At 43.6% G+C, this 26,942-nt stretch overlaps 2 protein-coding genes across 3 annotated transcripts; both read left to right on the top strand.

Annotated features, from left to right (window-relative positions):
* Opn3 (opsin 3) lies at nt 1–26,886 on the top strand. 2 transcript variants are annotated; one of them, XM_075989219.1, is made up of 4 exons: nt 1–500; nt 21,746–22,065; nt 23,411–23,662; nt 26,148–26,886. In XM_075989219.1, exons 1-4 carry the CDS (start codon nt 134–136, stop codon nt 26,409–26,411), a joined length of 1,203 nt encoding a protein of 400 aa, XP_075845334.1. In that variant the 5' UTR covers nt 1–133; the 3' UTR covers nt 26,412–26,886. The 2 variants fall into 2 exon arrangements, with proteins under 2 accessions (XP_075845334.1, XP_075845335.1); XM_075989220.1 differs by lacking the exons at nt 21,746–22,065; nt 23,411–23,662; nt 26,148–26,886 and adding an exon at nt 3,935–4,070.
* Chml (CHM like Rab escort protein) lies at nt 4,257–10,333 on the top strand. The gene has a single exon (XM_075989213.1). The coding sequence runs from the start codon at nt 4,258–4,260 to the stop codon at nt 6,118–6,120; it is 1,863 nt and encodes a 620-aa protein (XP_075845328.1). The 5' UTR covers nt 4,257; the 3' UTR covers nt 6,121–10,333.
* Nucleotides 26,887–26,942: the final 56 nt, after the last annotated feature.

Genomic DNA, 26,942 nt, shown 5'->3' with positions numbered 1-26,942 from the left:
GGCTGGGCGGGCCCGGCGCGGCACCGGGGCACTATGGCCCGAGCGGGCGGCTGAGCGCGAGCGCCACCTCGTTCGCCGCCGCGGGCCGCCGGCTCACCGAGCCCTCGCCAGCCTAGCGCGCCGGCGTCGGGCCATGTACTCGGGGAACCGCAGCGGCGGCCAGGGATATTGGGAGGACGGGGCGGGCGCCGAGGGCGCAGCGCCTGCGGGCACACGGAGCCCCGCGCCGCTCTTCAGCCCCACGGCGTACGAGCGCCTGGCGCTGCTGCTTGGCGGCCTCGCGCTGCTGGGCGTCGGCGGCAACCTGCTGGTGCTGCTGCTCTACTCCAAGTTTCCGCGGCTGCGCACGCCCACCCACCTCTTCCTGGTCAACCTCAGCCTGGGCGACCTGCTGGTGTCCCTGTTCGGCGTCACCTTCACCTTCGCGTCGTGCCTGCGGAACGGCTGGGTGTGGGACGCTGTGGGCTGCGCGTGGGACGGGTTTAGCGGCAGCCTCTTCGGTGAGTTGCCCGGGACGCGTCCTCCTCGCCTCCCAACTTTCCCTGGGTACAGCAGCTCTGGGCTTTCGTCCTCCCTTGGATCCTCCTTTCTAGCCAGTCATCACCCCTAACTCCCGGCCTCTCTCATCCCCCGGGATCTTCCCTTTCAGCCGATCTTCTTTTCCCAACTCCCCGTTTCCCTCCTCCTCTGGGTCCTTCCAGCCAGTCGTTATCCGCAACTCCCAATGCAGATGCAGCAGTTCTGAAAGTCTCCCTGCCGCTGGCCAGCTTGTATCTTCTCATCTCTATTCTGTTTTTACTGGTCTGCACAAGGTGGGAGAGAAATGAGGGCCTGTAGAGTCAAGAGACACAAGAAAAAAGTCAACCCTTGAAAAGTGGAGAAGGGACAAGGAGAGCTTTAATCACGTATTTAGTATTTGTTTCTCAGAGTGACACGTAGAAGCCTAAATAACGGTGTATTTCCCCCACCCTTCCATTTGCTAGCAATTATAAATCGTTTAATGCTTCCTAGGGAGTGAGACTGTATGACATTTTTAATTGTATTTCCTCTACATAAGTTCTGTCACACCCGAGGTTACAAATGGCTCAGAAGTCCAACTCATTGGTGTGACTAATTAATTATCTGGGCAGCCAGTACGTTTAATTAAAGTAGAACTTGTTGATCTCTTGAAGATTTATATTGAAAATTGACAGGTTGGCGCTTGACTAACTCAGTATTTTAAGCTTGGGAAATTACTGGTGTGTGTGTGTGTGTGTGTGTGTGTGTGTGTGTGTGTGTGTTTGATGTGGGGTGTGTGTATGTGTGTGTTCTAAGAATTTTGTTTATACAGAGATTTAAAATAGAATTGGGTATTTCTTAAGTCTTAAAGTCCCCCTTTTCAAATCTTAAAACACACCGGTAATTGACTACTGTCTTTATCTTGGCAGATCTTAGAGAAAAACATCTATGTAACATCATGGATATTTTTATTTGCCAGCTTATGTGTGACAAACATAATCCTAAGTGTTATTGTCATGATTCCTTTTTTTGAAATTTTAAAGCAAAGAAAATTTGGAAGTTACAGTTTTATTTATTTCACTGATTGATAATTCCGATACTTTCTCTAGTCTCTTCCCCTAATAAACATTAATCTAAGGATTTCCATTTTAAAAAATACTAAAACTTGAGGAGGGACCGTGAGAGGACATCAGTGATAATGTAGGCTGACTGTGTGGTTATTCTCTGTGTTAACTAAAAACGTTGGTCGGGAGGGTCTTTCAGGTGGATTAGTCTTTAAGAAGGTGACGTGTGTCAGTCAGGCCTGGCTCTCAGAGGCCCTGGGATAGGCGACAGGTGTTTATTCACAGACATGACAGTTCTTTCTTCTGTGAAATATGTTTCTGTGCTGTGGTGTCCAGCCGGCAGTGTGAAAACAAGAATGGGTTCAGTTTTTTAGTGTGGTTTTCAGCATCCTGTTCCCCCGCCATGCTCTGCCAATCTCCACTTCCAGTATCCTTCCTTCTCCTTTCTTCCCACCGGGAGCTGTCACCATCAGAAGAAATTTTTTAAGACTTCTAGAAGCATCCACCCTGGTGCTTTACCCAGGGCATTTATCAGTGCTTTGAACCATGGCTTCTGTTCCCACCCTGAAACCTGAGGTAGATGGTCTAGGGTTAGAGGACTGGGAATCAGTTACCTCCTGGAGAAGAGTGAGGTTACGGCAGAACTCACAGTGTTCTTGGCAAAGATCGTTTCTTCTCCCGGAGCATGCTTCTTGATGGAGACAGGGAAAATGCTTCCCTTTCTATCCCTAAGCCAGGACTAGTCAATCCTGAGTACTAAAGGAGAGGAAGTTTTTCAAGGCTGAAGCTTGCTGCAGAGCTTTGGTGAGGCTGCACCGCTGGTCTGTTGGGCCCCTGTGGCTACTTCATCGTCTGTGCTTTCCCAAGTCATTCACTCTCCCAGACTGCCAGTTTCCCCATCTTTGTGATCCACTATCGAGCTGACTGTGGTTAAGGTCATCTGTCCTATTTACTTTGTGTTTTTTGAAGACCCCTTTGACATCTGTAGTTCAGAAAGTACTTACTTAGTGCCTGTAACCCGCTTCACCCCACCCCGCCAGCCTCAGCTTTGTTCCCTTCTATGCCTAGAGGAAGTAAATGCTTATACTTTGGATGTCCTCATAGGTTCTGTCTCCCTCTTTATACCCTACTAGAAGAAGGGAGAGTAATTCACATGTTCTTGCATATATGCACAAGTAGACCAGGCAGTGGCTTTATCCTGGGCTCTGGTCCTGGCTTCTCAAAGAAGGCTAAATATAAGTAGAATTCCTGATAATCTTGGTCAGAGGTTACTACCAGCTGGGCTTGTTGGGATCGCTGTATCAGTTAAACTGACATGTCAGACCAGCAACCTTGTAAAGTTCGTGTCAATTCCAGGAGAGCGGCTTGTTTTATGAATATCAGAATTACTAGTCTCTTCCGTGTATCTGCATCTAGATGCCAGCATATGTAACAGTAGTGAAAAGTAGAGAGGCCTAGGAACACTTACTGCTACTGTGCATGATGAGCCAGGAAAAGGCTGGCAATGAGGTGTGAAAATGTGTTAGCCTGCAGACGTCCAGGTGAGTATATCCAAGGGACAGCCTCCAGCACACCCAGCACCACATGGATATAACCAGCATATGATGGAAGGGTTTAGGGGAGTCCTTTTCCATTGCTTCTTTAGAAACAAGAACCTGTTTAGAAAGAGATTCATGGTTGCAGAGACAGACTGGCAAAATGTAAATGTTTCCTTATTTAGATGTTATAAATAGATATTATTTATGTTAAAATGTTTTAATATAGGAAACTTTTTAACTTATACATGGACTTTAGTATAGAAAATGTTACAAGGCTATTTCCCCTCGGGCTGTTCTTTCATGTACTTGCATATATTAAATGTCAGTTATTGAATTAATTCTCTTGTAATATCTAGATGTCTCATGTATCTGCTGCAAGATCCTTAGGGTGGTTAAGGTTGTAAAATCTTCTATACAGCTGACTGGGATTACCTACAGACTTTCCTGACACTGGCAATATTCCCCATTATTGACATTATCACTCAGCCTAGTATGTTTCCATAAACACTGTAAAGCCACATATTTTTTTAGTCTAAGCTTTCAATGTTGTCCAAATATTTTATTAACCATAAAGTAATTGTATAATATTATTAATTTTTTATTTTTTGTGGGCTATTGTATCTGTTTCACTACTTTGGGGGAAGATGTACAAAGTATCTTCTGTTCATTTTCAAGAGCTTAGGAGACCTGTGGGAAGGCATTTAATGACTTCTTTGGGTAGAGGTTTGTATCCACATTAACAAGTCAGGCTCCAGTGGATTGAAATTGCTGTTGCATGAAATTGCTTTTCTATTATTTACAATTGTGTTCTTTTCTTGAATTTTCTTCTTTCAGAGAAGAGTTCCAGCCACAAATGCATATGTGATGCGTGGTAACCTTTACCGCTAAGGGGAAGTGCAGACATGAAAAGGATACATCCATTTGAGTGTTCTCAGATAGGATTTCATGCCTTTCTCGTGTTTTCCATGCTCCTGACTTTTTTTTCTTAAATGTTTAAATTGTAACTGTTAAACAGCTTAGGACTTGCAAGTTCAGTCTTTCTGAATGAAGATCGCAAGTAGAGATTTTATTACAGAATAAATACCTCAGAGGAGTCCTCGGCCTAGGTCCGTACTGAGTTCCTTCATCAGCTGTGACCTGAAGCTTCAGCTCCTAAGATGGCAGACAAGCTTCCCACAGAGTTTGATGTGATTATAGTAGGGACAGGTTTGCCCGAGTCCATCCTGGCAGCTGCATGTTCGAGAAGTGGACAGAGAGTTCTGCATGTTGACTCAAGAAGTTACTACGGAGGGAACTGGGCAAGTTTCAGCTTTACAGGTTTGCTGTCCTGGCTGAAGGACTGTCAACAGAGCCATGACAGCGAGGAAGACATGACCGCCTCGTGGCAAGACCTGATCCATGACACTGAAGAAGCCGTCGCCCTTTGCAGGAAGGATGGAACCATTCAGCACACAGAAGTCTTCTGTTATGTCAGCCAGGATGTTGGGGACAGCACTCAAAAGACCGATGCTCTGCAGAGAAGTCCTTTCTCAGAGGCATCTGCTACCCTGGCTGATTCTCTGGATTCTGCAGGCTTGCCCAAAGAAAGGCACCCGGCGTACTTTTCAAGCCACGAAGCACCTTGTGAACATCCAGAGAGAAGTGATAGAGAGCCTTCATCATCCCCAGTTGCTGCAGAGAACTCACTGGAGAAAGAAAAGGACCGTGAAGACGAAACTGGTACCCAGGCAGTTTCAGATGGAGATAAAGATGAAGACACACTTCATGTAGAAGACAACACTGAACAACCAAAGAGAAGCAGGATTACATACCCTCAAATGATTAAGGAGAGCCGGAGATTTAATATTGACTTGGTATCAAAGCTGCTGTATTCTCAAGGATCATTGATTGATCTTCTAATCAAATCAAATGTTAGTCGTTATGCAGAATTTAAGAACGTCACTAGAATCCTTGCATTTCGGGAAGGGAAAGTGGAACAGGTGCCTTGCTCCAGAGCAGATGTCTTCAATAGTAAAGGGCTCACTATGGTTGAAAAGAGGATGCTAATGAAATTCCTCACATTCTGTCTAGACTATGAACAACATTCTGACGAATACCAAGATTTCAAAGAATGTTCTTTTTCTGAGTACCTAAAAACTAAACAGTTAACGCCCAGCCTCCAGCATTTCATACTGCACTCAATTGCAATGACATCAGAGTCTTCCTGCACTACATTAGATGGCCTTAAAGCAACCAAAACCTTCCTTCAGTGTCTTGGACGGTTTGGCAACACTCCCTTTATATTCCCTTTATATGGCCAAGGAGAAATTCCCCAGTGTTTCTGCAGGATGTGTGCCGTGTTTGGTGGAATCTATTGTCTTCGCCATAAAGTCCAATGCCTTGTAGTTGATAAAGACTCCGGAAGATGTAAAGGAATCATAGACCACTTTGGTCAGAGAATAAGTGCCAGCTATTTCATTGTGGGAGACAGTTACCTTTCTAAGGAAGCGTGTTCAAATGTGCAGTATCAGCAGATCTCGAGGGCCGTGCTCATCACAGACCGGTCCATCCTGGAGACAGATTCAGACCAGCAGGTTTCCATTCTGACAGTGCCTCCGCTGGAGCCAGGAACCGGTTCCGTCAGGGTCATGGAGTTATGCCCGTCAACCATGACGTGCATGAAGGACAGCTATCTGGTCCACCTGACTTGTGTCTCTTCAAAAACAGCCAGGGAAGACTTGGAACCCGTGGTGAAGCAGTTATTCATCCCTTTTACAGAAGCAGAAGACCAGGAAGAACTCAGAAAACCGAGACTCTTGTGGGCTCTTTATTTTAACATGAGAGATTCCTCAGGGGTGAGCCGAAGCTCGTACCGTGGCTTGCCTCCCAACGTGTACATCTGCTCTGGGCCTGACTGTGGACTGGGGAATGAGCATGCCGTCAAGCAGGCGGAAGCACTGTTCCAGGAGATCTTTCCCAGTGAAGAGTTCTGCCCCCCTCCACCAAATCCAGAAGACATTATCTTTGAGGGTGAGAGTTAGCAACCAGACAATCCTGGAGTCAGTATTACACTTACTGCCAAGCTCGATACCCCAGAGACAACAAGAACTTGCAAAGCCCATGCCACCTTCGAAATTAAAGCAGACTGGAAATATTTTCATCCTGACCTCAAAATAGCGTCATTTGAAAGACAGCTGCCATTTGTGATAAGTGCTGTTGACATGTCTTCAATACTAAGACACCGGGTACCTAATAGCTCTGCTAATCTGTCAGCCACTAACTGATTTGTGGTGACTCAGCCTTTTTGGTTCTGAACTGGCTCCAGGAATCCAGAATCTTCGAGTGTAGTTAGCTTTCTTTTACTTTTGGGTCCCGCAGTGGCAACTTTGTTTATCTTACTAGGTAATATCGCGCTTGCTACTGTGTTCAGGTTTTATCATTGTCTACACAAAACTAATGTCCAAGGACTATTGTAGTTACTGCTGCAGCTACTACTGTTGCTACCACCTCAGATGCATAGAGGAGCACGTAAGTCCTAATCATGTGAGCTCTTTGTATATCGTGTGAACACATGGAGCTGGTAGTAGGAGTAGCAGCTGGTACAAGTGCTCATTTGATAAAACACAACTGTCTGTTAGAAGCGTGGCCATGGTCCTGTGTCTTGGGATTGATATTTACATGTGATTTTACCTTCTTGACCTTTGTGACTAAGGAGTCAGTGAGCCTGGCGTGCCCTGCTACTTTGCAGAAAGAGTGCCTCTTAGGAGTCAAAGAAGCTCATATATAAGAGATAGACTGCAATCAGGGCTTGGTGGCTTATTCATGCAATGCTGTAATGTAGGAAGTTGAGGCAAGAGGACTCCTGTAAAGTCCAGTCCAGTCTGGGCTATGGTGTTGAGTCTCATTTCAAAACAAAACCAAACCCCCTACCTATCCCAAAAAAGAAGTATATTACAGAAAAATTAAAGGGACCGGATTTATTCAGAAAATTTCTATAGCGCTAACACTAACACTTAAGAGAACATCTAACAGTTAACTGAGGCTAGCATCAATTAATAAGTTACCCTAGGAAAAGGTTCTTCAGGATAGGTGTTGAGAATATTCCAGAAAGGATTTCCCAAGAAGGAATAGTGGCGCATCTTAACGTGGGGTTATAGATGCCTATAAAGTTAGAGGTTTCCCCATCCAGGTTTCTCAGGGTGAAGCATGACTCCTGGTTGGCTGCACTGCTTTATAAACTTGGTAACTGACACAATGTCTCTTTTACTACAGTCTGTTACCCTGAGAACGGGAGGGATGCTCTCCCTCCAGAACCAGCTGCTGCACGCCAGCAGGGAAAGCCCTCTGCTGTGAGAAGAGGCACTACTAGTGAGTAGACTAGTGTGGTCTGAGTATACTCTTGCTGCCCGTTAGTGAGGAAAGCGAGCCAAGACGTTTAAGTGAATGACAGGGCACTGAGAGGAGGAAGCCATCCGTTGGTCTTGGTGTTGGTTTTTTAATATAATAAATCCATAATATTGTGTAGATCTTAAGTATTAAACCCAGCAGAACAAATGAAATAACCTGAACTATCCTTAAAGTAGCAATTAAGAGAAAAACAAGTCTAAGATAGATAAAATGGAGGTGAGAGTAATTCAAACCCACTTCATAAGGTTTGTCAGCACCACAGTCTGTTCAGAAGACGTTAAAAGAAGGGGGCAGAGTTGTAAAAGATAAACAGACACTAGAAAAGACAGAGCTGAATGTAATAGAAGTTAGGATTAGAATAGGCCAAAGCGGAGGGGGGGGGAGGGACACAAGGTTGTTTTTGTTTTTTGTTTCCTAAACTAAAAAAGTGAATGTATTACTTTAAATGAGCACAGAGCAATAAGTGGAAGTGAGGCAAATGAGCAAAAGGTATTTAAGAAATATAAGGGATATTACTTAACTTTCTAACAAGTTAGAATGGGCTTATTGGAAGTTCTCAGGTGTTTAGGAATCATAAATGCTGCCTTTCATCAATTACATTTTGACTCAATTAGGGCTCCACACTAAAAGTCAGACAAAATCTCCCATTCTAGCTAGGGAAAAGCTGTAGAGTAAAATGTTGCCCGAAGAGGTAACAACCAACAGAAACAATTACTTCCAGTGACTGAGAATGAGACAGCTGTGTCCAGTATAGTAGCTGTGCATCAGCATGAACAGAGCCCATGATGCTACCTGCACTAACTAGACAATTTCATTTGCTTTAACTATGTTTACTAATGATTTTGTGGGCATTTCATAGCATGATAAGCAACTACTTAAAACTTAACTTGAATTTCTATTGGGAAAACATGTGTGAACCATTTCTTAAGCAGAAATGGACAGCCTTGGTACTCCTTTTTATCTGTATGTGGCTGAAAAAAATGTCAGTGGGATAAAAATACAAAGTAAAGTTATAGAAAGAAACCAGAGCAAACATACTCTTTTTCCATGGCTTTATAATTCTCTAAACCTGTTTGACCATATGTGATCTATGAACAGAAGAGAAGTTCACAAGTTGCAGGGTACATAGTTTTTTGAAATCTCATATCTAGATTCCAACAGTGATGGGATTTTAAAACATATTGATACTGGTATATACAAGTGTCTTTAAAAAGTTTGTAGCTATATTAGAGTAATTTAAGAAAGATAAATAAAAGCTTTAATGAAGGGGCTAAATTTAATATATGAGTGTGCTTCTATGAGAGATGTCTTGGCTTGAAGGAAATGCTATAAACACAGGGAGACCACAGGTCATTTATTACTCATTTGATCTCAAAACAATCACTTTTGGCTTTCATTTACCATCTATGGAATAGACATAATATTTAACAAAATTACTGTGAATATTAAGTTGGATAATGCATAAGAACCCTTATCCAAAATAATTCCAGCATGTGGCATTTGTATGTAACTGATAGTTATTACAGTATCATTGGTGATGTCAACCTTATGCTTCATGTAATTTGAGAGAACTGTGATAAATTATGCAAGAAAGTAAGCGAGGAAACACATCTTCAATTTTAGAGGGGAAAAATACAGGGCTTTGCCCTCTAAGTCCTTAAGGCATGATATACCTACCACCCATCTAAATGTTCTGTGGTGCTGAGTTCAAAGAAGTTAAGACTGATCAGCTACCAGGAAAGAAGTATTTACAAGCTGCTCACAGGAAGACTGGGTCAGTATGGAGATAGGTTTCAGGGCCTCTTTTCATCCCACACTGCCATTTGTTTGTTAATCATATGTTGACCATAAAAGTAATAAGAATACAATTTTTACCCCAGTAATAATGCCAAGGAATGTTCTGGCAAGTGAACATTGACAAAGTAGATCAACTAAAATTAAAATGAAAAGCTAGATACAAAATAAGGAGAGAAGGTGGAATTAAAAAGCTGTTTCTATTGCATGGGTGTTTTATTTATTTGTTATTTACCTTATTTTTTGAGATATGGTTCTCTGTGTAGCCCTGGCTGTCCTGGAACTTGCCCTGTAGACCAGTCTAGCCTCAAATTCCCAAGTGCTGGAATTAAAGGCATGTACCACCACTGTCCAACTTGTTTTTTATTTTATTTTATTTTATTTTATTTTATTTTTTTTAAGTGGGTGCAAATTCTTTAGGCTTTCTGCTCTTCTTGTGTGGGTATAAAGTGATAGGTTGCAAAGAGGAATAAGAAAGTAAAAATAAATTTTTTGATCCTCAAATTAATGTGCATTAAAATAGATATTAAAGCAGCTTTGCCTGCATCCCTACTAGTAAGTGGATTTTTCATTCTGCATGAGTCTTCATGCAATAGCACCAAGTATTTGTGGTCATTCTGAAGAACTATTTAAGAGATTAACCAGTCTTCCATAACTGATTCTTGACATCTCTTTGAGTAGCACGTGCCCAGGAAAGTACCCTCATAATGAACAAATAAATAAATAAAGCTACTTCTAAAAATATGTTTTAGAAATTCCATTTATACTTTTTAAAAAACTGCTAAGAAATGGATAAATTTTGGTGTGTTGTTGATGCCATAGTGACCTTACAGAAAGTTAAATGGTACATGTAAGACTGTATGGAAAGAGTTTGAGACTCAAAAAGATGTTAGTTTGCAACAGAAATTATTGCGTGCTGATTGCATTTGTATAAAAATTTGGATCTCTATACTGGAAGAAATCAGAAGGCATGTAATTGCAGGTTAATACTTAATCTCCTTACAATATTTCTGTAAAATATTGATGTGTGCAATAACAATAAAAGATTAATTGGTGAAATGGCTTGCTTGATTGATGAAATGATACTGTTTCTTAAAAACATATAAATTCTCCTTTAAGCTAAATACATTTCTAACTGTTAAAGTTGATAATCTCCAAAAATGTGTGGCTGAAAGTTTTTGCAATATTTCTTAAGAAGAAACTCTTGATGAAGATGGACTTCAATCTTTCGTGTCTTTTCTCAGTTGTCTGACATTTAAAACTAAGTAGAGAAATAGTAGGTGCATTCCAGTTCGTCAGTGTGAAGATCTTTCATGGCCCAGCGTGATGGTGCATGCCTGTAATCCCAAAACTTGGGAGACTGAGGTAGGAGAATTGCTATAAGTTTGAGTCCAACCTGGACTATATAACCTGGGCTATGTAGATATCCTGTCTCAAGAGATAGAGAGAATGAGAATTACTAATCCAAACCTAAAGTCATCGTTACCGTGGAGATTAAGTCTGAGAGCCACGGTGATGAGGTCAGTTCACAGGTGTCCACTGAGCAGTTGCTGGGCGTCCTTAGCCGAGGACACACTTAGGGACTATGGACTCAGGCCAATACTTTCTTCAGTCAGCTTGAGGGATCCGAAGCCATATAACTGGCATCAGCCAAACATCTAATGTGATTATGAGTTGGCATCAGTCAATTTAGGGGATAAAAATATGTCTACCCAAGAAGCCTGCTGGAATGCTTGCCCTAAGGTAAGGTGTTCTTCTTTCTAACAAGCATTTATGACATTTTCTACTCACCACCCTTACCTCAGTCTTAAAACTAAAACCACCCTCTGACTTGTGATACACGGCATTTTTTTCCAATTTTATTTTGTAAACTTTTTAGAGCAGCAGTTTGTAAAAACTGGGTCAGTCAACAGTTGCAGGAATCCATTCCATCTAACATTCTCAGCGTTGTCTTGCCTGGGGAAGAGGAAGTACAAGAAACGGAACCCAAAGCACAAGGCCCTGAGTGTCGAGGGACCAAAGGACAGAAGTGGAGTGTGAAGCATTCTGGGTACCAAAAATAGTGCCCTGTTGAGGCTCAGACCTAGTTGTCTTGGTGGCGGATCTGGTTGAAGTCCTGTTCCATTGGCTCTGTCTTAATTTGCACTTACGTATTTATTTGGGATGGGGGCTGCTGCAGTACACTTGTGGAGGTCAGAGGGCAGCTTGTCTGCCCCTCCTTCCAGTACCAAGTTTCCAGAAATTGAAATGAGGTCATTGGGCTTGTGAAAGGCAGGCCCCTTATCCACCGAACCATCTCAGCGGTTTTTCTTTTAACCTTTATTATTACTGTTTTTGTTTTTGAGACAAGATTTCATAGAACCAGGCTGTCTTTGAACTTGCTGAGTATGATCTTGGATTTCAAATGACGAACTCTGATCCTCCTGTCTCTGTTGTGATTGCAGGTGTGTGGTGGCACACGCCTGATTTGTGGGTGCTGGAAACCAAACCCAGGGTGTCGTGCAAGCCAGGCAAGCTATCAAGGTCTTTACATATATCATTCTTGCTGTTGTCCTGTGATTTTAGCTTTTGCTGTTGCTGGACATATATTTAATCCTTTTTACACTCCTTATAACTACTTCAGAGGCATGCCCACAAGAGGAAGAACGGTGGAGAGTGTGGCTGACGAGGTGTCACGAATGTAGGCACTCATAGTTCAGTCAGAAGGACATGGCGTCTTCAAGTACTTTATAGTTCACAGGAAATAACTTGGAGACATCCACACAGAAGGTTTCATACTTGGTTTTGGCTTTTCGAAGCAGGGTCTTCTAGCCTAAGCTGACCTTGAACTTACTGTGTAACTAGGAATGATCCTGAACTTGTGACTCTCCACCTTCCAAGTTCTGAGATTATAGGTGTGCACCACCATGTCCCACGTCACTGAATGCCATATAGCTAAAGCCCTCCATCTTTTGAAACTTACTTGTTCTTTTATTCATCTCAAATATACTAATATGCCAACATAGTTAAAGTGTTCTTTGTCAGTTAGCATTTTTGTTTGTAAGCTCATAGTTAAACCTTTTGAATAACTCTCAGACCTTATACATCATAAAGAAAAAGTATCCCAGAATGTCTTGCTGAAGATCCGGGAGGTAACCAGTAATTATGAATTTTCCTATTTTAGGGTTAGCCTAGAGTGAACCAATAAGACCATTTTTAAGACAGTACAAATTTTAATTTTAAGATGTTCCGTTAATACTTTTATTAATTTCCTACCATTAGGGCAGTGATTCTCAAACCAAGACATCCACCCTGCAGGAGGCAATGGGGGATGTCGGGAGTCTTTGATGTCAAAATGGGAAAGGGGAAGCTTCCAGCATGTAGTGTGTAGTGAGGCCGAGGTAGGGGTACTATCCTCATACAGTGGCAAGGTGGCCCCCTCACAGGTGGTTTGCCCAGCACAGACATCACTGCCGCCGAGACCGAGGAGCCCAGAACAGATGAATATCTGAAGGGATCTCATCTGTCTGTGTCCCCAACATCTGCCTGTTGTCCTCAGGATTTCTAACTAGGTCACTTGTCCTCTGTACCATGTCATTATCAGCAGGAATCCTAGCACTTTTTACTGGACCACTTCTTATATATCCCCTGTGCCCACCCATCTCCCTTACATTATGAACCAACAGCGACTTCCTTCTGGAGATTTCGGATCATGCAAAAACTGAAGAGAATCAGTTAATCCTCCGCACCCACCTCTAATCTTCTGATATGAATTTAGAAGTTCCATAGATTTAAAAAAATATTTCCAAGAAATAGAATAGTTACAAGACAATTAGAAATAAGGATTTTTTTTCATATGCTTCAGAAAAATAAGTGCCCCCAGACTAATATAAAATAGCATATTTTAAATTGCTCTTGAAAGGGTGTTGTGTGAAAGTTCTTATTACATGCATCTGACAGGATCCTGTGAATTTTAGAGGAGCCATCAGTAAACTAAATACATTGCCCACAATGGGGCTGCAGTTGCTTTGACAGTGGTTACCAGGTTTTGAGACAGTGCTGCAGATTGGCAGTTAATAGAAGGAGTTAACTGCAGGAGACATCTAATTGTGATGGAGTGTGTATTCTTAACACAGAGAAAACCCTTGAGACTGTACCACAGCTGGATGCGGAGGTTCCAAGACAACCAACATGCACTGACTGGTTATCCTGGGTTAAATTTTAAGAGTATGGATGACAACAAACACTTACTGTATCCCAGGTACTCCTGTAAGTTCTTCTTATCTTTTGTTTAATCGTCATTAACATCCCAGGGTAGTTGTTTCGATTGGCCTCCTTTTGCAGAGGAAGACTGACACTTTGAAGGCAGGGAATTTGAGGAACATGACACAGCTGGTAAGTGGTAGGGGGCAGGAGTGTGCTCCAAACTCTGCCCATCTGATACTGTAACTCACGTGCTATGGCTGCTAGATGCTCTACCTCCAGAGAGGGGTCAGATCCAGTTCAGGGACACCAGGAACTGCATACCTTCCAGGAACTGTTCTCATCTCCTCCCAATATTATTTTTTTTAAGAAGCCCTGTGACGGTAAGCACTGATGTTTCCACGTGGTGATAAGGCAGACTTAACTCCCAGCATCATGGAAAGGTAAGCAGTGCAGTTCTCGGTCTATTGGGGCTGACACAGTCACACAGTTAGCCACTATATTATATCAGGCTGTAACGACGACTGGAAAGATAGGCATAGGTCAATGAATGTACCGGGAAGTTTCTTGTAGGGAGATCTGGGAAGGTCTCACAAATGAGAAGGCATTTGGTCTGGACCTGAAGGTTGAAAAGGATTTCCATGGGACGATACAAGGGAAAGCATTCGCTGCCAGAAGCAGGGTAGAAACGAAGTCCTTGTTTGACTTGACATGAGCTCCTATCCTCCCATTAGTTCTGAGCTGTTAAGATTCCTAAGTAGATTTTTCCCTTCATAGGCTTATTGAAAGCTCAAGGATTGAAGACAAGGATGGCCAGTACCTTTATAACTGTCCCAGAGTAGGTTCTTACTGAACGCAGCCTGCTATAGGAAAGGAGACGCACTGTCCTGATGGGACTATTTCAGAGCCAGGGTACAGGGTTCATATTCATTTTCTGTTGGGCACTTAGGCCTGGAGACTGCATCACTTTGGACTTCCAGTTATGTATCTCAATCCGCTTGCTTTTTCCTGATTAGAGGAAGAAACATGGTACACAAATAGTACGGGAGAGAACTATAGAAGCCAAGGGAAATTCCAGTGTGGCCCCTGCAGAGGTTCAGTAAACAAATGCTTTAGTGTTGGAGATGTCTGTTCACAAGACCACACTGATAGACCCAGCCTGAAAGGTAGGTGTGAAACTGACAGGAAGATCTTTAGAAATCACCAGGCACCTCTCTGGCATCGAGAATCAGTAGGCATCCAGAGATCATTGAGTGGATAGAGGCAGGTTGTGTACTGTGCCATATAAAGAAGGAATAACATGAATATCTGATATGTTGCCGGGGATTTTTATTTCTGGTGGCTGTTTTGGTACAGTGTATTGAAACTTTCACATACTGTACAGTTGCTCATGTAACATTACTAGCAGTTTATCTTAAAGCATTGTTGATATATGTAAAACATATAGCTAGATGGATTGTAACATCCCTCCCCAACATATTAGTCTTACATACTATTGGTCAGGTGGTATTATGAGTGCTTTGTGAGTACTAATGAATTCAATTTTCAATCCAGTTCTATGGGATTTCTAGATAGCATTATTTCCTCTGTTTTATTAATAGTTAATGAAATAAAAGTTCCAGACAGCTAACCCATTCAAGATCACACAGAATGTAGAGGATGCAGAACTCAATCAGTGTTAAATTGTCTGTCCCTGCTCCACTGTCAGGTGAGGGATAAACTGCAGGAGATCCAACGGTCTACAACGTGAACTCAAAGAGAAAACAATATAGAAACACACCACTGACAAACCACTCAGGATCCACACTCGGCAAACCCTCCGTTCCAGAAGCGCATCTCACCTTAGCTTATATCTCTGCCAAAGTTGCCGCAAGAAGGGTGGATGGTCCCCACAGCTCACTTCTTTATGGGCTTTGTATTTCCAGATCTTGTCCAATACTGACCTCCTCCTCACTGTGCCCTCTGCAGCCTCCCCTCATAAATAGTATCCAACACCTTTGGACCTTGCCAACCCCTACCACGCTTTAACCGATGCTTCCCAAGGACCCTGACTCCCGCCTCCCTCCACTGTTTTTCCCGCTATCCCACATACCCAAAGACTGGGTGCTAGAGGCCGTGACACTGAGCATCAATGCTGCTTTCCAAGACATTGCTCGTGCTAAAACTCTGTTACACTCCCCGCTGTGAGGCCACGAAACTGAACCCACTACCACACAGATGCGCAGGAAGCACAGAGCATGACTGTGTCCCTCATCCATAGACGTTTGCTTTCTTTCTGGATCGTTCCCGGCAACTGGCAATCACCATCCTCAACTGTATTTTAAATTATACCCACTTGAGCCCATCTTCTAGATAGATGGGCAGGCAGGTAAATGATAGGTGTGTGTGTGTGTGTGTGTGTGTGTGTGTGTGTGTGTGTGTTCTCTACTGAAAATACACTTAAGATTTTCAAGGTTCAGAATAATTCTTAGGATGAAAAACCTCCCCAACACCATCAAAATCTGGAGGCAACCAAAATAATATGACTCAGTGAGAAAAGAAAACGGCTGATGACCTGCCATGCATGTGAAAGCCCCTTGCACAGTCATCCCATAGAAGGCTAAACTCCTAAGATATGTCTCCAGCGAGGGTGCTGCTCAGACAGGAGGACGGAGTGGTACCATTGCCCTGCCAGAGCAGGTGAGAACCGTGATGGAAACAGTTGAGTGTGGAGACGGTTGGGGACAGATGACACAGTCAAAGGTGGTCTGCAGTTGTGACACAGGGTGATACAGAAAGACTCTGTATCGTTGTCTGTCTGCCTAATGAGTGGGCCTGTGGTAGAACTCCCATGAGATCACACTAAGGGAGATTAGAAATTTATCCAAACCAGCCTGCATCCTTTGGTCTGAGAGTCAGAATGAGGAACCTTTTAGACTAAATTCGTGTTTTCATGGGCTGAGTGTTGGAGTCAGCATTTGAGACTGCCTCCTGGGAGACACACACTAGCTCTACGAAGGGCTGGGGGTGTAAACTCTGTTCTGGTGAAGGAAAGACCACTGCTCCAAGAACGTAAGTTGTTCATGGAAAAGGAAAGATAAATCGTCCCTTGGCGGTGAGCAAGAGGAGCTTATAAGCGAGAGTGGTTCTGGAGCCAGCCTTGCTCTGACCCCTGCTAGCTTTGCTTTGTGCCCTTGGACAAAACAATTATAAAGTTCCCTCCTTAGCTGCCAGTTTTTCTGTTTGTCTTCTTTCCTTTGCCGTTGACGATTCACTATGACCAAAACATTGGAGGAAATGATCTTCTTGCCTACCCCAAATCCCCACCGAGTCACCAAGATGGATTTCACATTAAACTTCCTACACAGTCACCTGACCAATGAATGCTGTAAGCACAGACGCTTTGTCCCTGTGTCTTACTTCCCGGTCTATATATCAATATCCCATAGGGTTTTTATCTTCTCTCTCCATTCGCATTTATGATCCTGGGTAGCTTACATTTTCTAGTCAATTAATTACAAACAGACACACACATCTTCATCTCTTCATTCTTAGAAAAATGGCCTGGTCCCTCGGGCTAGCTGGGTAGTCTCTAGTTGAGTCACAGCAAGATAATAGAAAGTCACTTTAAATAGTGTTGCTACCATCTGCTGTACAACCTGGCTCTCTTGAGAGTTTTGTAAATTATAAAGTGATTGAATGGAAATATAATTAGGTATTCTCAATTCCCTTATGCTTTCTACTTCTTTCTGTGGTGCTAGGAAAGCACCCCACCATTGAGCCATAGGCCTGAAGGTCTCCCTAATATTTTTAATTTGCTTGTTTGATCTATCTCAGATTTTGCTCCCTTGGTACCAAATTAGTAATCTAGCATGCTTGAATATATTTGGAAACTAGATGTGTTGCACCCAGAAGGTTCCACAATTCATTCATAAGGTTTGTTTTCATGGATTTCAAGAGACCTTCAGCTTGCCTCTTGAGCACAGCAACTTTCTGTGGACAAATCTTTCAAGGAAAACAATCCAAAAAAGGCCCCGGGTCAGCAGCTAGATGACCTGGGTTTTCAATCAAGCAAGATCCTGTGACTTCAGACTCGACATGCATTCTGCATATTCTTCACGTAGAGTCGGGCACCCTCTGGGAAGCAGGAACAAAGCAGAGCAGCTTCTAATAGGGATCTTTCCCTCAGCTCCAGTTGCCCAGACTAGCAATTACCTGGAAAGAAGGAGGAAGGAACTAAAGGACTGTCAACTCAGGGTCTAGGTAAATCGTCTAAAGTTCGGGCTTCTGTCCAAGTGGAGCTACAGAAGGACAAAGAGCTAAGTGGCAACCAGAAGGGTCAGAGAGCAGTGAGATCTGCTATCGGAAGACCTAAATAGCAGGATGAGGTCATGGAAAGAGAAACTGGTGTGTCTTCCAAGCTACCACCACAGGGAGCCCGGGGTATCCACACCCCTTGTTTCACCAGCTGTATCAACAACCACTTACCCTTCCTTCCTTTAAAAGATTACCATACTTAGTGGACAAAACCACAGGCAGCACTAGTGAAGGGCAGCGAGACCAAGAACAGGAACAGCAGCAGATGTCTGAAGTGTGGGATGGGAGCCATGGACCCTGGGCCCCCGGATGGGCATGAGCACTGCCTGGCTGAGTGGCTGTTTTCTGGGGAGATGGCTTCCACTGGCAGCTGCCACGACCTAAGTCACCACAGGCACGGAGTGGCTCTATTTCTACTGGGCAGTGAACAGTAGATCTGTTTAAGTTGCTTATTTGAAATAGGTTTTTTTAAATAAAATTTTTTATTTGGATGCATTTTTACCTGCATATATGCATGCACACCGTGATGTGTGTGCCTGATGCTCTCAGAGGTCAGAAGACAATGTCTGAGCCCCCGGAACAGGAGTTATAGATTGCTACCCAGAATGATTTGTGATTTAGAAGAAATGGTTGACAATAGAATTTGAGAAAGGGTGGAAAATGGACATGAAAGAGGAACTCATACACTAGGACTTTTCTTTTTAAACCTAAAAGAGGTAAACCAAAAGCAGCCATCGTTTTGGTGTTTGGGGAACTGCCTTTCCTGCTTCAATGGAAACTGATCGTTTCAGCAGCTTAGAAAACGCTGAGCGTACAAAAGGACCTTCTGATATCAAAGGTAAACACGGTGATGGAACATAGGTAGTCAGCAGTGAGCAGATGAAATCTCCTTCCTGAACAGTGTGCTTCACTTGCAGACAAATGACGATTCCCAACTTGCACTGTGGAAGCAAGCGCTGTGGGGTTTGAACACTGACTCGGTTGCTTATTAGGGTCTGAAGCCAGTCAGTAAGATACTTGTCAGTTTGCTACAGTTTTCTTATTTATAAACAGCAATGGTAACAGTACTTTCTACATGAGTTATCCACTGAGAGGCTTAAATGAAACATACCAGCGACTGCTGGGAACCATCCCTGACACACTGTAAGTATCCACTTCTCTGTGTTAGTAGGTTGGAATCAATACCTTAAGTTGGTGGAGGAGTGAGGAAGCTTCTGCCACAAATAGATTCTATAAACAAAGTGTCAAAGAACAGCCGCCTTGCTTAATCTAGCAAATGCATGTTTTCAAACATATTTAATGTACCTCTATTCCTTAATGAGCAAATATGAGTGGTTGTTAGAAAAGGGCCCGGGATCTCACTGAAATGATCACAAGACTTAAAGTGTGTTTGCCAGGTAAACAGTTTTACTTCTTTAGCGGGCTGCTTCGTCAGGCAGAGAAGCACATCCAGCAGAAGCCCCACCGGATTTTTAATCCAACTGGAACGAGGTCCTGTGCGTCATTCTGAGTGATCCCACCTCTAACTGGCTAATTTAAAGCGACACACTTGCTAGGCAGAAGGCTCTGAGTGCTCTGAGTGCAGCCTTGATGTCCAGAGAAGTGCTGACCCTGGCGGAATTTTTAAATTCTGCTGTGGGGGGGGGGGGGGGGGGGGGGTTGTCCTACTTTACCAGTTATCCAGCCTACATCTAGAAATACGCTACTCGATGTGACCATCTAGTGGCCAAAATAGGAAATAGCTTGGTTCTTGTGGTTCTTGGTTCTCAGCATGCATCAAAGCTTAAAAGCATTCTTCATTTCTGTGCTTTCTGCTCACTCTGCACCAATCTGAAGCAAATTTATCCTGAGCATACAAAAACACTTTATCCATTATCATTTTACCAAGTTCATTCATGTTCTATATGAAGCTGAACTTACACACACACACACACACACACACACTGAGACACCTTTTTTTTTTTACCAGATATGTGAATTTTCATGGGGTCAGATGGGTAATTCTGAAAATAAGATGGAATTTAATGTAGTACTGTAGCCTCAAACATATTCCTTTATTATAGAATTTATCATATCCTTTTGTAATTATTTCTGTTTATAATTTTTATCTTATTGTCTAGCACGGGACCTAGCATGCTGTGTGTATATTGTATGTTTGTTGGTGAATGCTGTAAATGAATGTGTAACCAAGCTGTATGTCAAAGAATTCTTTAACTCATTCTCATGCAGAGAATTAGCATTTGAATTCCTCTTTTACAGCGTAGGTTTGCATATTTTTATTTTTTTGTGTGCATGGGGTGTGTGTGTTCTTATGCATGAGTATGGGTACACGCATATCAGAGGACAAGCCCAGGTGCAGGTCCTTGCCTTCAGCCTTTGAGACAGGGTGTCTTGTTCACCATTTCCCATACCAACCTAGCTGGCCCACGAGCTTCCAGGAAGTCTCTTGTCCACACCTCCCATCTCACTATAGAAGGACTGTCTTTGCAGATCGTGTTACTGAACCCACTTTTCTGTGGGTCGCAGGGATCAGAACTCAGGTCCCGACACTTGTGCAGCCATCGCTTTACCCACAGTTCCATCTCCCCAGCTTTGCTTTGTGTTCACATTCCCGTCAGCTCACAAACTCTTCACACTCAACTGTTCAAAACGCGCTTCTCTTATAGCCCATCCCAGTATTTCCCAGGCTGAGGAAGCCCCGCCCCCTTGCCCTCCTAGGTCCAGGCTCCCCTGTTTAGCGCCTACCTCGCTCCTGCAGTTGTTTGCACAGCTGTGTCCTGCACGCTAAGAGATTGTCGTCAGCATTTATCAAAGCTGCCAGCTCCAGCGGCTGGCAGTGTAGGCACGGTGTGCGCAGCTCCACTGAGAGTTGACTTGGTGGAATCCGAGGGTCCCCAGACCTTCCAGCGGCTCCACTGTTCTTGTTTCCAAGTATCTGGTTCTCCGTTCTCTGTCCCCTTTGCATTCTTCCCTGGTGATCTGCCAGTCCCTCAGACACTGCTTTCCTCTGTCACCCCTTCTCCCTCTTTACAAAGGCCTGCTCCGTCCCCTTCTCAATTAAAAGTCAATCTGACTGTGGAGTGTGGCCAGTGAGGAAGGAGGGGGCTTCCAGGATTATGGCACAGGGTAGTTTAAAGTGTAGATGGAAATACAAAAGAAATGAATACCATTTCAAATTGCTATTGAAGGCCGGTCAGACAGCTCAGCAGGTAAAAGCACTTGCTACCAAGCCTCATTTACCAGAGTTCAACACACCAACCCACACATAGGCATCAGTTGGGAATTTTCCCCTAAAGGTCCATTCAGAGGACATACCTAAAACCCGTCCATGGTCAGACAGACAGCAATTTGAGTAGGCCACTGTCAAGTAATGGGGAACTCTGCTGGACTGAAGTACTAATATAAAGGAATTCTCTGCCTGTCTAATAACAGGTCAGTGTGGCCCTACAGTAGCATGGCCTCTTTCCAAGGTCTGCTCATAGGCTGCGCCGGTTACTGTGACAAAACCCTTGGCAAAACATTTTAAAGGAAAGAAGGGCTTATTTGGGCTGGTGGTTTTGGGGGGTTTTTCAATGTCTTGGTGTGGAAGGTGTGGTGAAAAACAGCAGCTCCTATCCTGGCGGGTCCTCCAGTCATGTGACACAGCAGAGAGGCGGGGTGAATGCTGGGACCACGTGCTTTTTTTCTACCCTTTCTCTTTGGCAGAACTTTGTGCTGAAGCTACATCCTTGGGTGTAGGGCTGACTTTAGGGCTTTGATCTTTGTCCTACAATCCACATTTTGTTTTGATTCTACATTTTTTTTTCCGTAGGTAAATACCTTTCCAGTTGATTTTCCTGGGGAGCCTGGTTTGCCATCCCTCCAAATCTCTTGCTGTTTCTCAAGCTTCCTATTGGCCCCAGATTCTCTGTATAGTGTTTCTGGTGGAATGTGTCATTTTCCTGTGATGTCTCCCTGTTCACCTTACTTCTCTTTCTCTTCTTGCAGGGTTTGTCTCCATTACCACCCTCACTGTGCTGGCCTATGAACGTTATATCCGTGTGGTACATTCCAGAGTGATCAACTTCTCCTGGGCCTGGAGGGCCATTACCTATATCTGGCTCTACTCCTTGGCATGGGCAGGAGCACCTCTCCTAGGCTGGAACAGATACATCCTGGACATACATGGACTGGGCTGTACAGTGGATTGGAAATCCAAGGACGCCAACGACTCCTCCTTCGTGCTCTTCTTGTTTCTTGGCTGCCTGGTGGTACCCATGGGCATCATAGGCCATTGCTACGGTCACATTCTGTACTCCGTTCGAATGGTGAGTTGAAGGCTGCAGATGTCCCTCTCCAAACCATCCCCACCTCCATCATTTGATGTGAAAAGAACCAAACTCTCCCTATATGATCAGTTATTTACCCAGGGTTGAAAGACTCAACGGGACTTAACGTTTGGTAGAACTTAGCACTGTGAATCATTCCTCAAGCAGGTCACTGAGGGATGACACTGGCTTTCCGTACACCATCCTCTTTAACCAAAAGCAACAAGCAAAAGGCAAACAGACAATACCAGCCCCCAAACTTACATTATGCAGCACTCTCAAAAGTTAAGAATTCCGAGGGGGAAAGGTTATAATTTCCATATGATCACATGAACCCACTTGTCGGAGACTAGTAGAGCTGGGAAGGACTGGAACACGTTGGGGACCAGGCAGAAGGAGGCTGCAATGACGGGCACCGGAGGCACAGCTGCACGTCACCTTTAATTTCAGCTGTGTGAAATGTCCTAACTGCTGTGTGTCAGGGAGAGACAAGGGAGTGGATGCAAGGGAAAGACTGAAAACAGGGAAAGAGATTAAAAATGAGCTTTGACGTCAGCCTATGTCATTACCTTAGCAGAGCACCTCATGCAAGTAACTTGCCTGCATCGCGAGTTGCAGGCTTCTCTCTTTGGCATGTCTGGCATGGCATAAGTCCGTTATCTGGTTGGAGAATTTATGAATCAGTGCTTTGGGCAAAACAGTTTCCTCAGTCATGAAGAGATTGTTTCCATTTGACCACAAGCCTTTTAGGCTGTGTTTTAGGGATTTGAAGATCTAGATAAAATAATGTATCTTAGCTGTATTAAGTAAGTTAAAAACCATTAAAGGGAGCTTGTGAGATGGTTCAGTCAGTAAAGCAATTGCTGTTTAAGTATGAGGGACTGCTTTTGAATCTGTAGAATCTATGCAAACCCAGGCACAGTGAAGTGATATGTATCTGTGACACCAGCGGTTCTATAGCAGGATAAGAGGCAGAGACAGGAGAGTCTCTAGAAACAGGCCAGAGAAACCCAATCTCATCTCAGACAAGGTGGAAGGTGGGAAGCTACACCGGATGTTGTCTTCTGAGCTCCACACATGTGCTGTGGGTGTGTGTGCCCATCCTGCTTCTTCTCCCCCTGCTTCCCCCTTTCTCACCCCCCCCCCCGAATGTCCTCAGAAGCTATTTAGATCAAACACAGTAGGTTTTAGTTGAAGGAACTGAAGCCCAGAAGAGAGAAAGGCTAGGTCAAGCTACAGGTCAGAAGTCAGTCCGTCTCCTGTCTCTTTCCATGAAGGCAGGACACACAGGGTGACTGCTTATCTGCTTAAAAAGAAAAGTCCATCCTTTCTTCACCCCCTACAGCTACGCTGTGTCGAAGATCTCCAGACAATCCAAGTGATCAAGATCTTAAGATATGAAAAGAAAGTGGCCAAAATGAGCTTTTTGATGGCCTTCGTCTTTCTCACCTGCTGGATGCCTTATATTGTGACCCGCTTCTTGGTGGTTAATGGCTACGGACACCTGGTCACCCCAACCGTGTCTATTGTTGCTTATCTCTTTGCTAAATCGAGCACTGTGTACAATCCAGTTATCTATATCTTCATGATCAGAAAGGTAAGCTCTGGAATTGACTTGCTTTCACCCCGGGGAACAAATAGAAATAGGTTTCATGGGCTGGAGAGATGGCTTGGCGGTTAAGAGTACTGGCTGCTTTTCCAGAGGATCCGGGTTCAATTCCCAGCACCCACATGGCAGCTCACAACTCTCTGTAACTCTGGGCCCAAGGAATCTGAAACCCTCACACCAATGTACCTAAAATAAAATTAAGTGTTTAAAAAAAAGAAATAGATTTTATGTGGTATGACAACTTAGAACAGTATCAAGGATAAAATAAATCTAAAGAAACAAAATCCCAACTTAAGAATTTTGTATTAGTGTGCTGGGGAGATGGCTCAGAGGTTAAGGGTGCCTGTTCCTCTTCTAGTGGACTAGATTTTGAGTCCCATGTCAGGTGGTTCACAGTTGCTGTAATTTTGGCTCCAGGGAATCCAATGCCCTCTTCTGGCCTCTGCAGGTATTAACACACATGTGTTCACACACACACACACACCATATACATACATAAATAATAAAATAAAGAGTCTTTTAAGAAAGAAATTTAAAAAATCAAAGATTTAAGAAGATATGTAGAATATTCCCAAAGGAAAAAAGCAGTTATAAAATCTACCAATATATGTATAGTAATTGTTAAGCAATACTTCTTAATAGTTAGTTTACAAGAAAATAGTTTGTACATACTACTAATAAAATAATAATTATTATCACTCAAATAATAATTAAAAATTAGAATAGTATGCAGGTTCCACCCAATGTCTTCAAAACAAAACAGACAATAACTTTATCCCATACTTCACTTATAGATTATGAAACGAAACACCACTGGCACAGTAGGCAAAACTTAATGCACTCACCAAAAAGCATTTGTTTGTGCCTTTTCTTCCAGCCAATGAATTATGAATCAAAGCTTCTAAACGTGAATATGATTTCACCAAATCTGAAAGTATAGTTTTAAAGTGTCCCTTCTGATTCACAATGTCTGGCTTCCTGGCACTCTGCATTTCTGATGAGCTCCAAGGGTCCTGATGATTCTGACTCCCATTAGTCCACTTTACACAGTAATCCTGAGCAACACAACAGACTGACAGAAGCAAGTGGGAGTCCTTCTTCCCATAAGGAGCTGATTGTGAGGAAGCATTCTAGCCTACAGACTTCGCTCAACGCCAACAGCAATGTATCTCGAGCACTGAACTTGACTTGTAAAATGGTGATTTGCTGAGTACATCATCGATTGTTGTTTTAAAATATTAATGTAAGCTAAATGTGCCCTGCATATAGTTGGTGGGGACACTATAGAACCTAGAAATCAATGTATCTCTTTATTGGTGTTTTCTGACCTGCGAAAGCCCCTGCATTAAACAAAAAGGATAACATGTTAACTTGGCACACGGATACTCTGTACAAAGGCTAACATGTTGACTTGGCATGAGGATACTCTGTACAAAGGCTAACATGTTGACTTGGCATACGGATACTCTGTACAAAGGCTAACATGTTGACTTGGCATACGGATACTCTGTACAAAGGCTAACATGTTGACTTGGCATGAGGATGCTCTGTTGGCTGCAGTTGACTTAATGCTTAGCAAACATCTCAGCCTTTTAGCCCAGTGACAAAGCAGCAATATCTGTTATGAGGCCAGAGACTGTAGATGGCGCAATACCTCATGACAGGTTGTTTTCTGTGCAGTCAGTAAATGTCCCCTGTACTTTGTGGTGCTTGTCTGTTTGAACCTTGGTCACTCAGGCTCTTGTAGAAGCAGAAGAGCAGGGAGGAAACCCGAGAGGTCTCAGAAACACAGAAGAAGCCCTTCTCTGCTGTGAGTAGTGCCTCCAGATCTCAGCCCAGTAGTCATCACTCAGGGGCTGCTCACTGAGTATTTAACAGCTGAATTCCTTAAATCTGAAGGTCAAGCTGCCCTCAGAGAAGGTTCATGTACATTGGAACCATGGATGCCACAAAGGATTAGAGTATTCTTTTTTTTATCTAGTGAACAAGAATTGTAGTACATAAAAAATCAAACATCAATGGGGGACTTTGGTAGAGCTGAGCATTACTGGGTGACTTCATCCCATGCCATCTAATGAGAAAGGGGGTGGGGCTGTGGAAATGATAAGTCAGAGGACCTGAGTTCAGTCTCCGGCACATACAAACAAAGCCAGCTGTGGTGGTGTCTGTAATCCAGCGCTGAGAAGATGGACGTATGTGGGCCACTGTGGGCTCGCTGGCTAGCCAGCCTAGCCTAAGAGGCAAGCCTCAGGCCCCTACCTCAAAAGACAAGATGTATGTCACCTGAGATTGGCTTTAGCATCCATGTGCATAGGTGTATACATGTGTACACACACACACACACACAGAGAGAGAGAGAGAGAGAGAGAGAGAGAGAGAGAGAGAGAGAGAGAATCTCAACTAGTTGTCTTCAATTTTACTCCAGATTAAGGATCACTTTTAATTGGCTTTATTGCTCCACTTTTCTCTGCAGTTTCGGAGGTCCCTTCTACAGCTCTTGTGCTTCCGACTGCTGAGATGCCAGCGGCCTGCTAAAAACCTGCCAGCAGCTGAGAGCGAGATGCAGATCAGGCCCATCGTGATGTCACAGAAAGACGGGGACAGGCCAAAGAAGAAAGTGACCTTTAACTCCTCTTCCATCATCTTTATCATCACCAGTGATGACTCCCTGTCTGTCGATGACAGCGACAGAACCAATGCGTCCAAGGCCGATGTCATCCAAGTTCGTCCTTTGTAAGAATGGGAGATGGGGTCCTGTATCCATTGCCACACAACATCTACTCTAAGGACCGCCCTGGAGTCCCCACTTGGCACAGTAACAGCACAACCTTGTGGCCTAGCAGGAAATCCGAACTGACTACATGTTGTCTGTCTTGAAGAACTGACTGAACAAGACACATTATTTTTCATTCAATGGGTGCTTCACAACATGAGAAACTCCTGGCAGCACAAGATGAGCATCTGGCACCATCGTCTACTATGCCAGGATTTAACATTCGAATGACCATATTTGCCAAAGCACATGACACATTTTGTTTCTCCGATATATTTCACTGTGTAAATAAATACTGTCTCATAGACATGTGTGCAATGGCTGGGACATCGGAACTCTGTTACGGTGTTGGGTCCTATTCTGTATCATGCTGTATGTTTGCCCAATTCAATTGATTAAGGAGGTAATAAATCAATCCCTACTTCTATCTGAAAACCTACGGCTCATGTCATGTTGTGTGACTGCCAGGGCATCAGGTTAAGGAAGCAAGTTCCA

The sequence above is a fragment of the Microtus pennsylvanicus genome, chromosome 10 (assembly GCF_037038515.1).
Source record: "Microtus pennsylvanicus isolate mMicPen1 chromosome 10, mMicPen1.hap1, whole genome shotgun sequence".
In the NCBI taxonomy this organism is placed as follows: Eukaryota; Metazoa; Chordata; class Mammalia; order Rodentia; family Cricetidae; genus Microtus; species Microtus pennsylvanicus.
This window is presented reverse-complemented; position numbering and strand designations above follow the sequence as displayed.

Coding starts and splice junctions, on each gene's coding strand:
- Opn3 (XM_075989219.1), top strand. CDS start 134: ATGTACTCGGGGAACCGCAGCGGCGGCCAGGGATATTGGGAGGACGGG. Junction 501..21,745: donor GTTTAGCGGCAGCCTCTTCG/GTGAGTTGCCCG, acceptor CTCTTCTTGCAG/GGTTTGTCTCCATTACCACC. Junction 22,066..23,410: donor TTCTGTACTCCGTTCGAATG/GTGAGTTGAAGG, acceptor CACCCCCTACAG/CTACGCTGTGTCGAAGATCT.
- Chml (XM_075989213.1), top strand. CDS start 4,258: ATGGCAGACAAGCTTCCCACAGAGTTTGATGTGATTATAGTAGGGACA.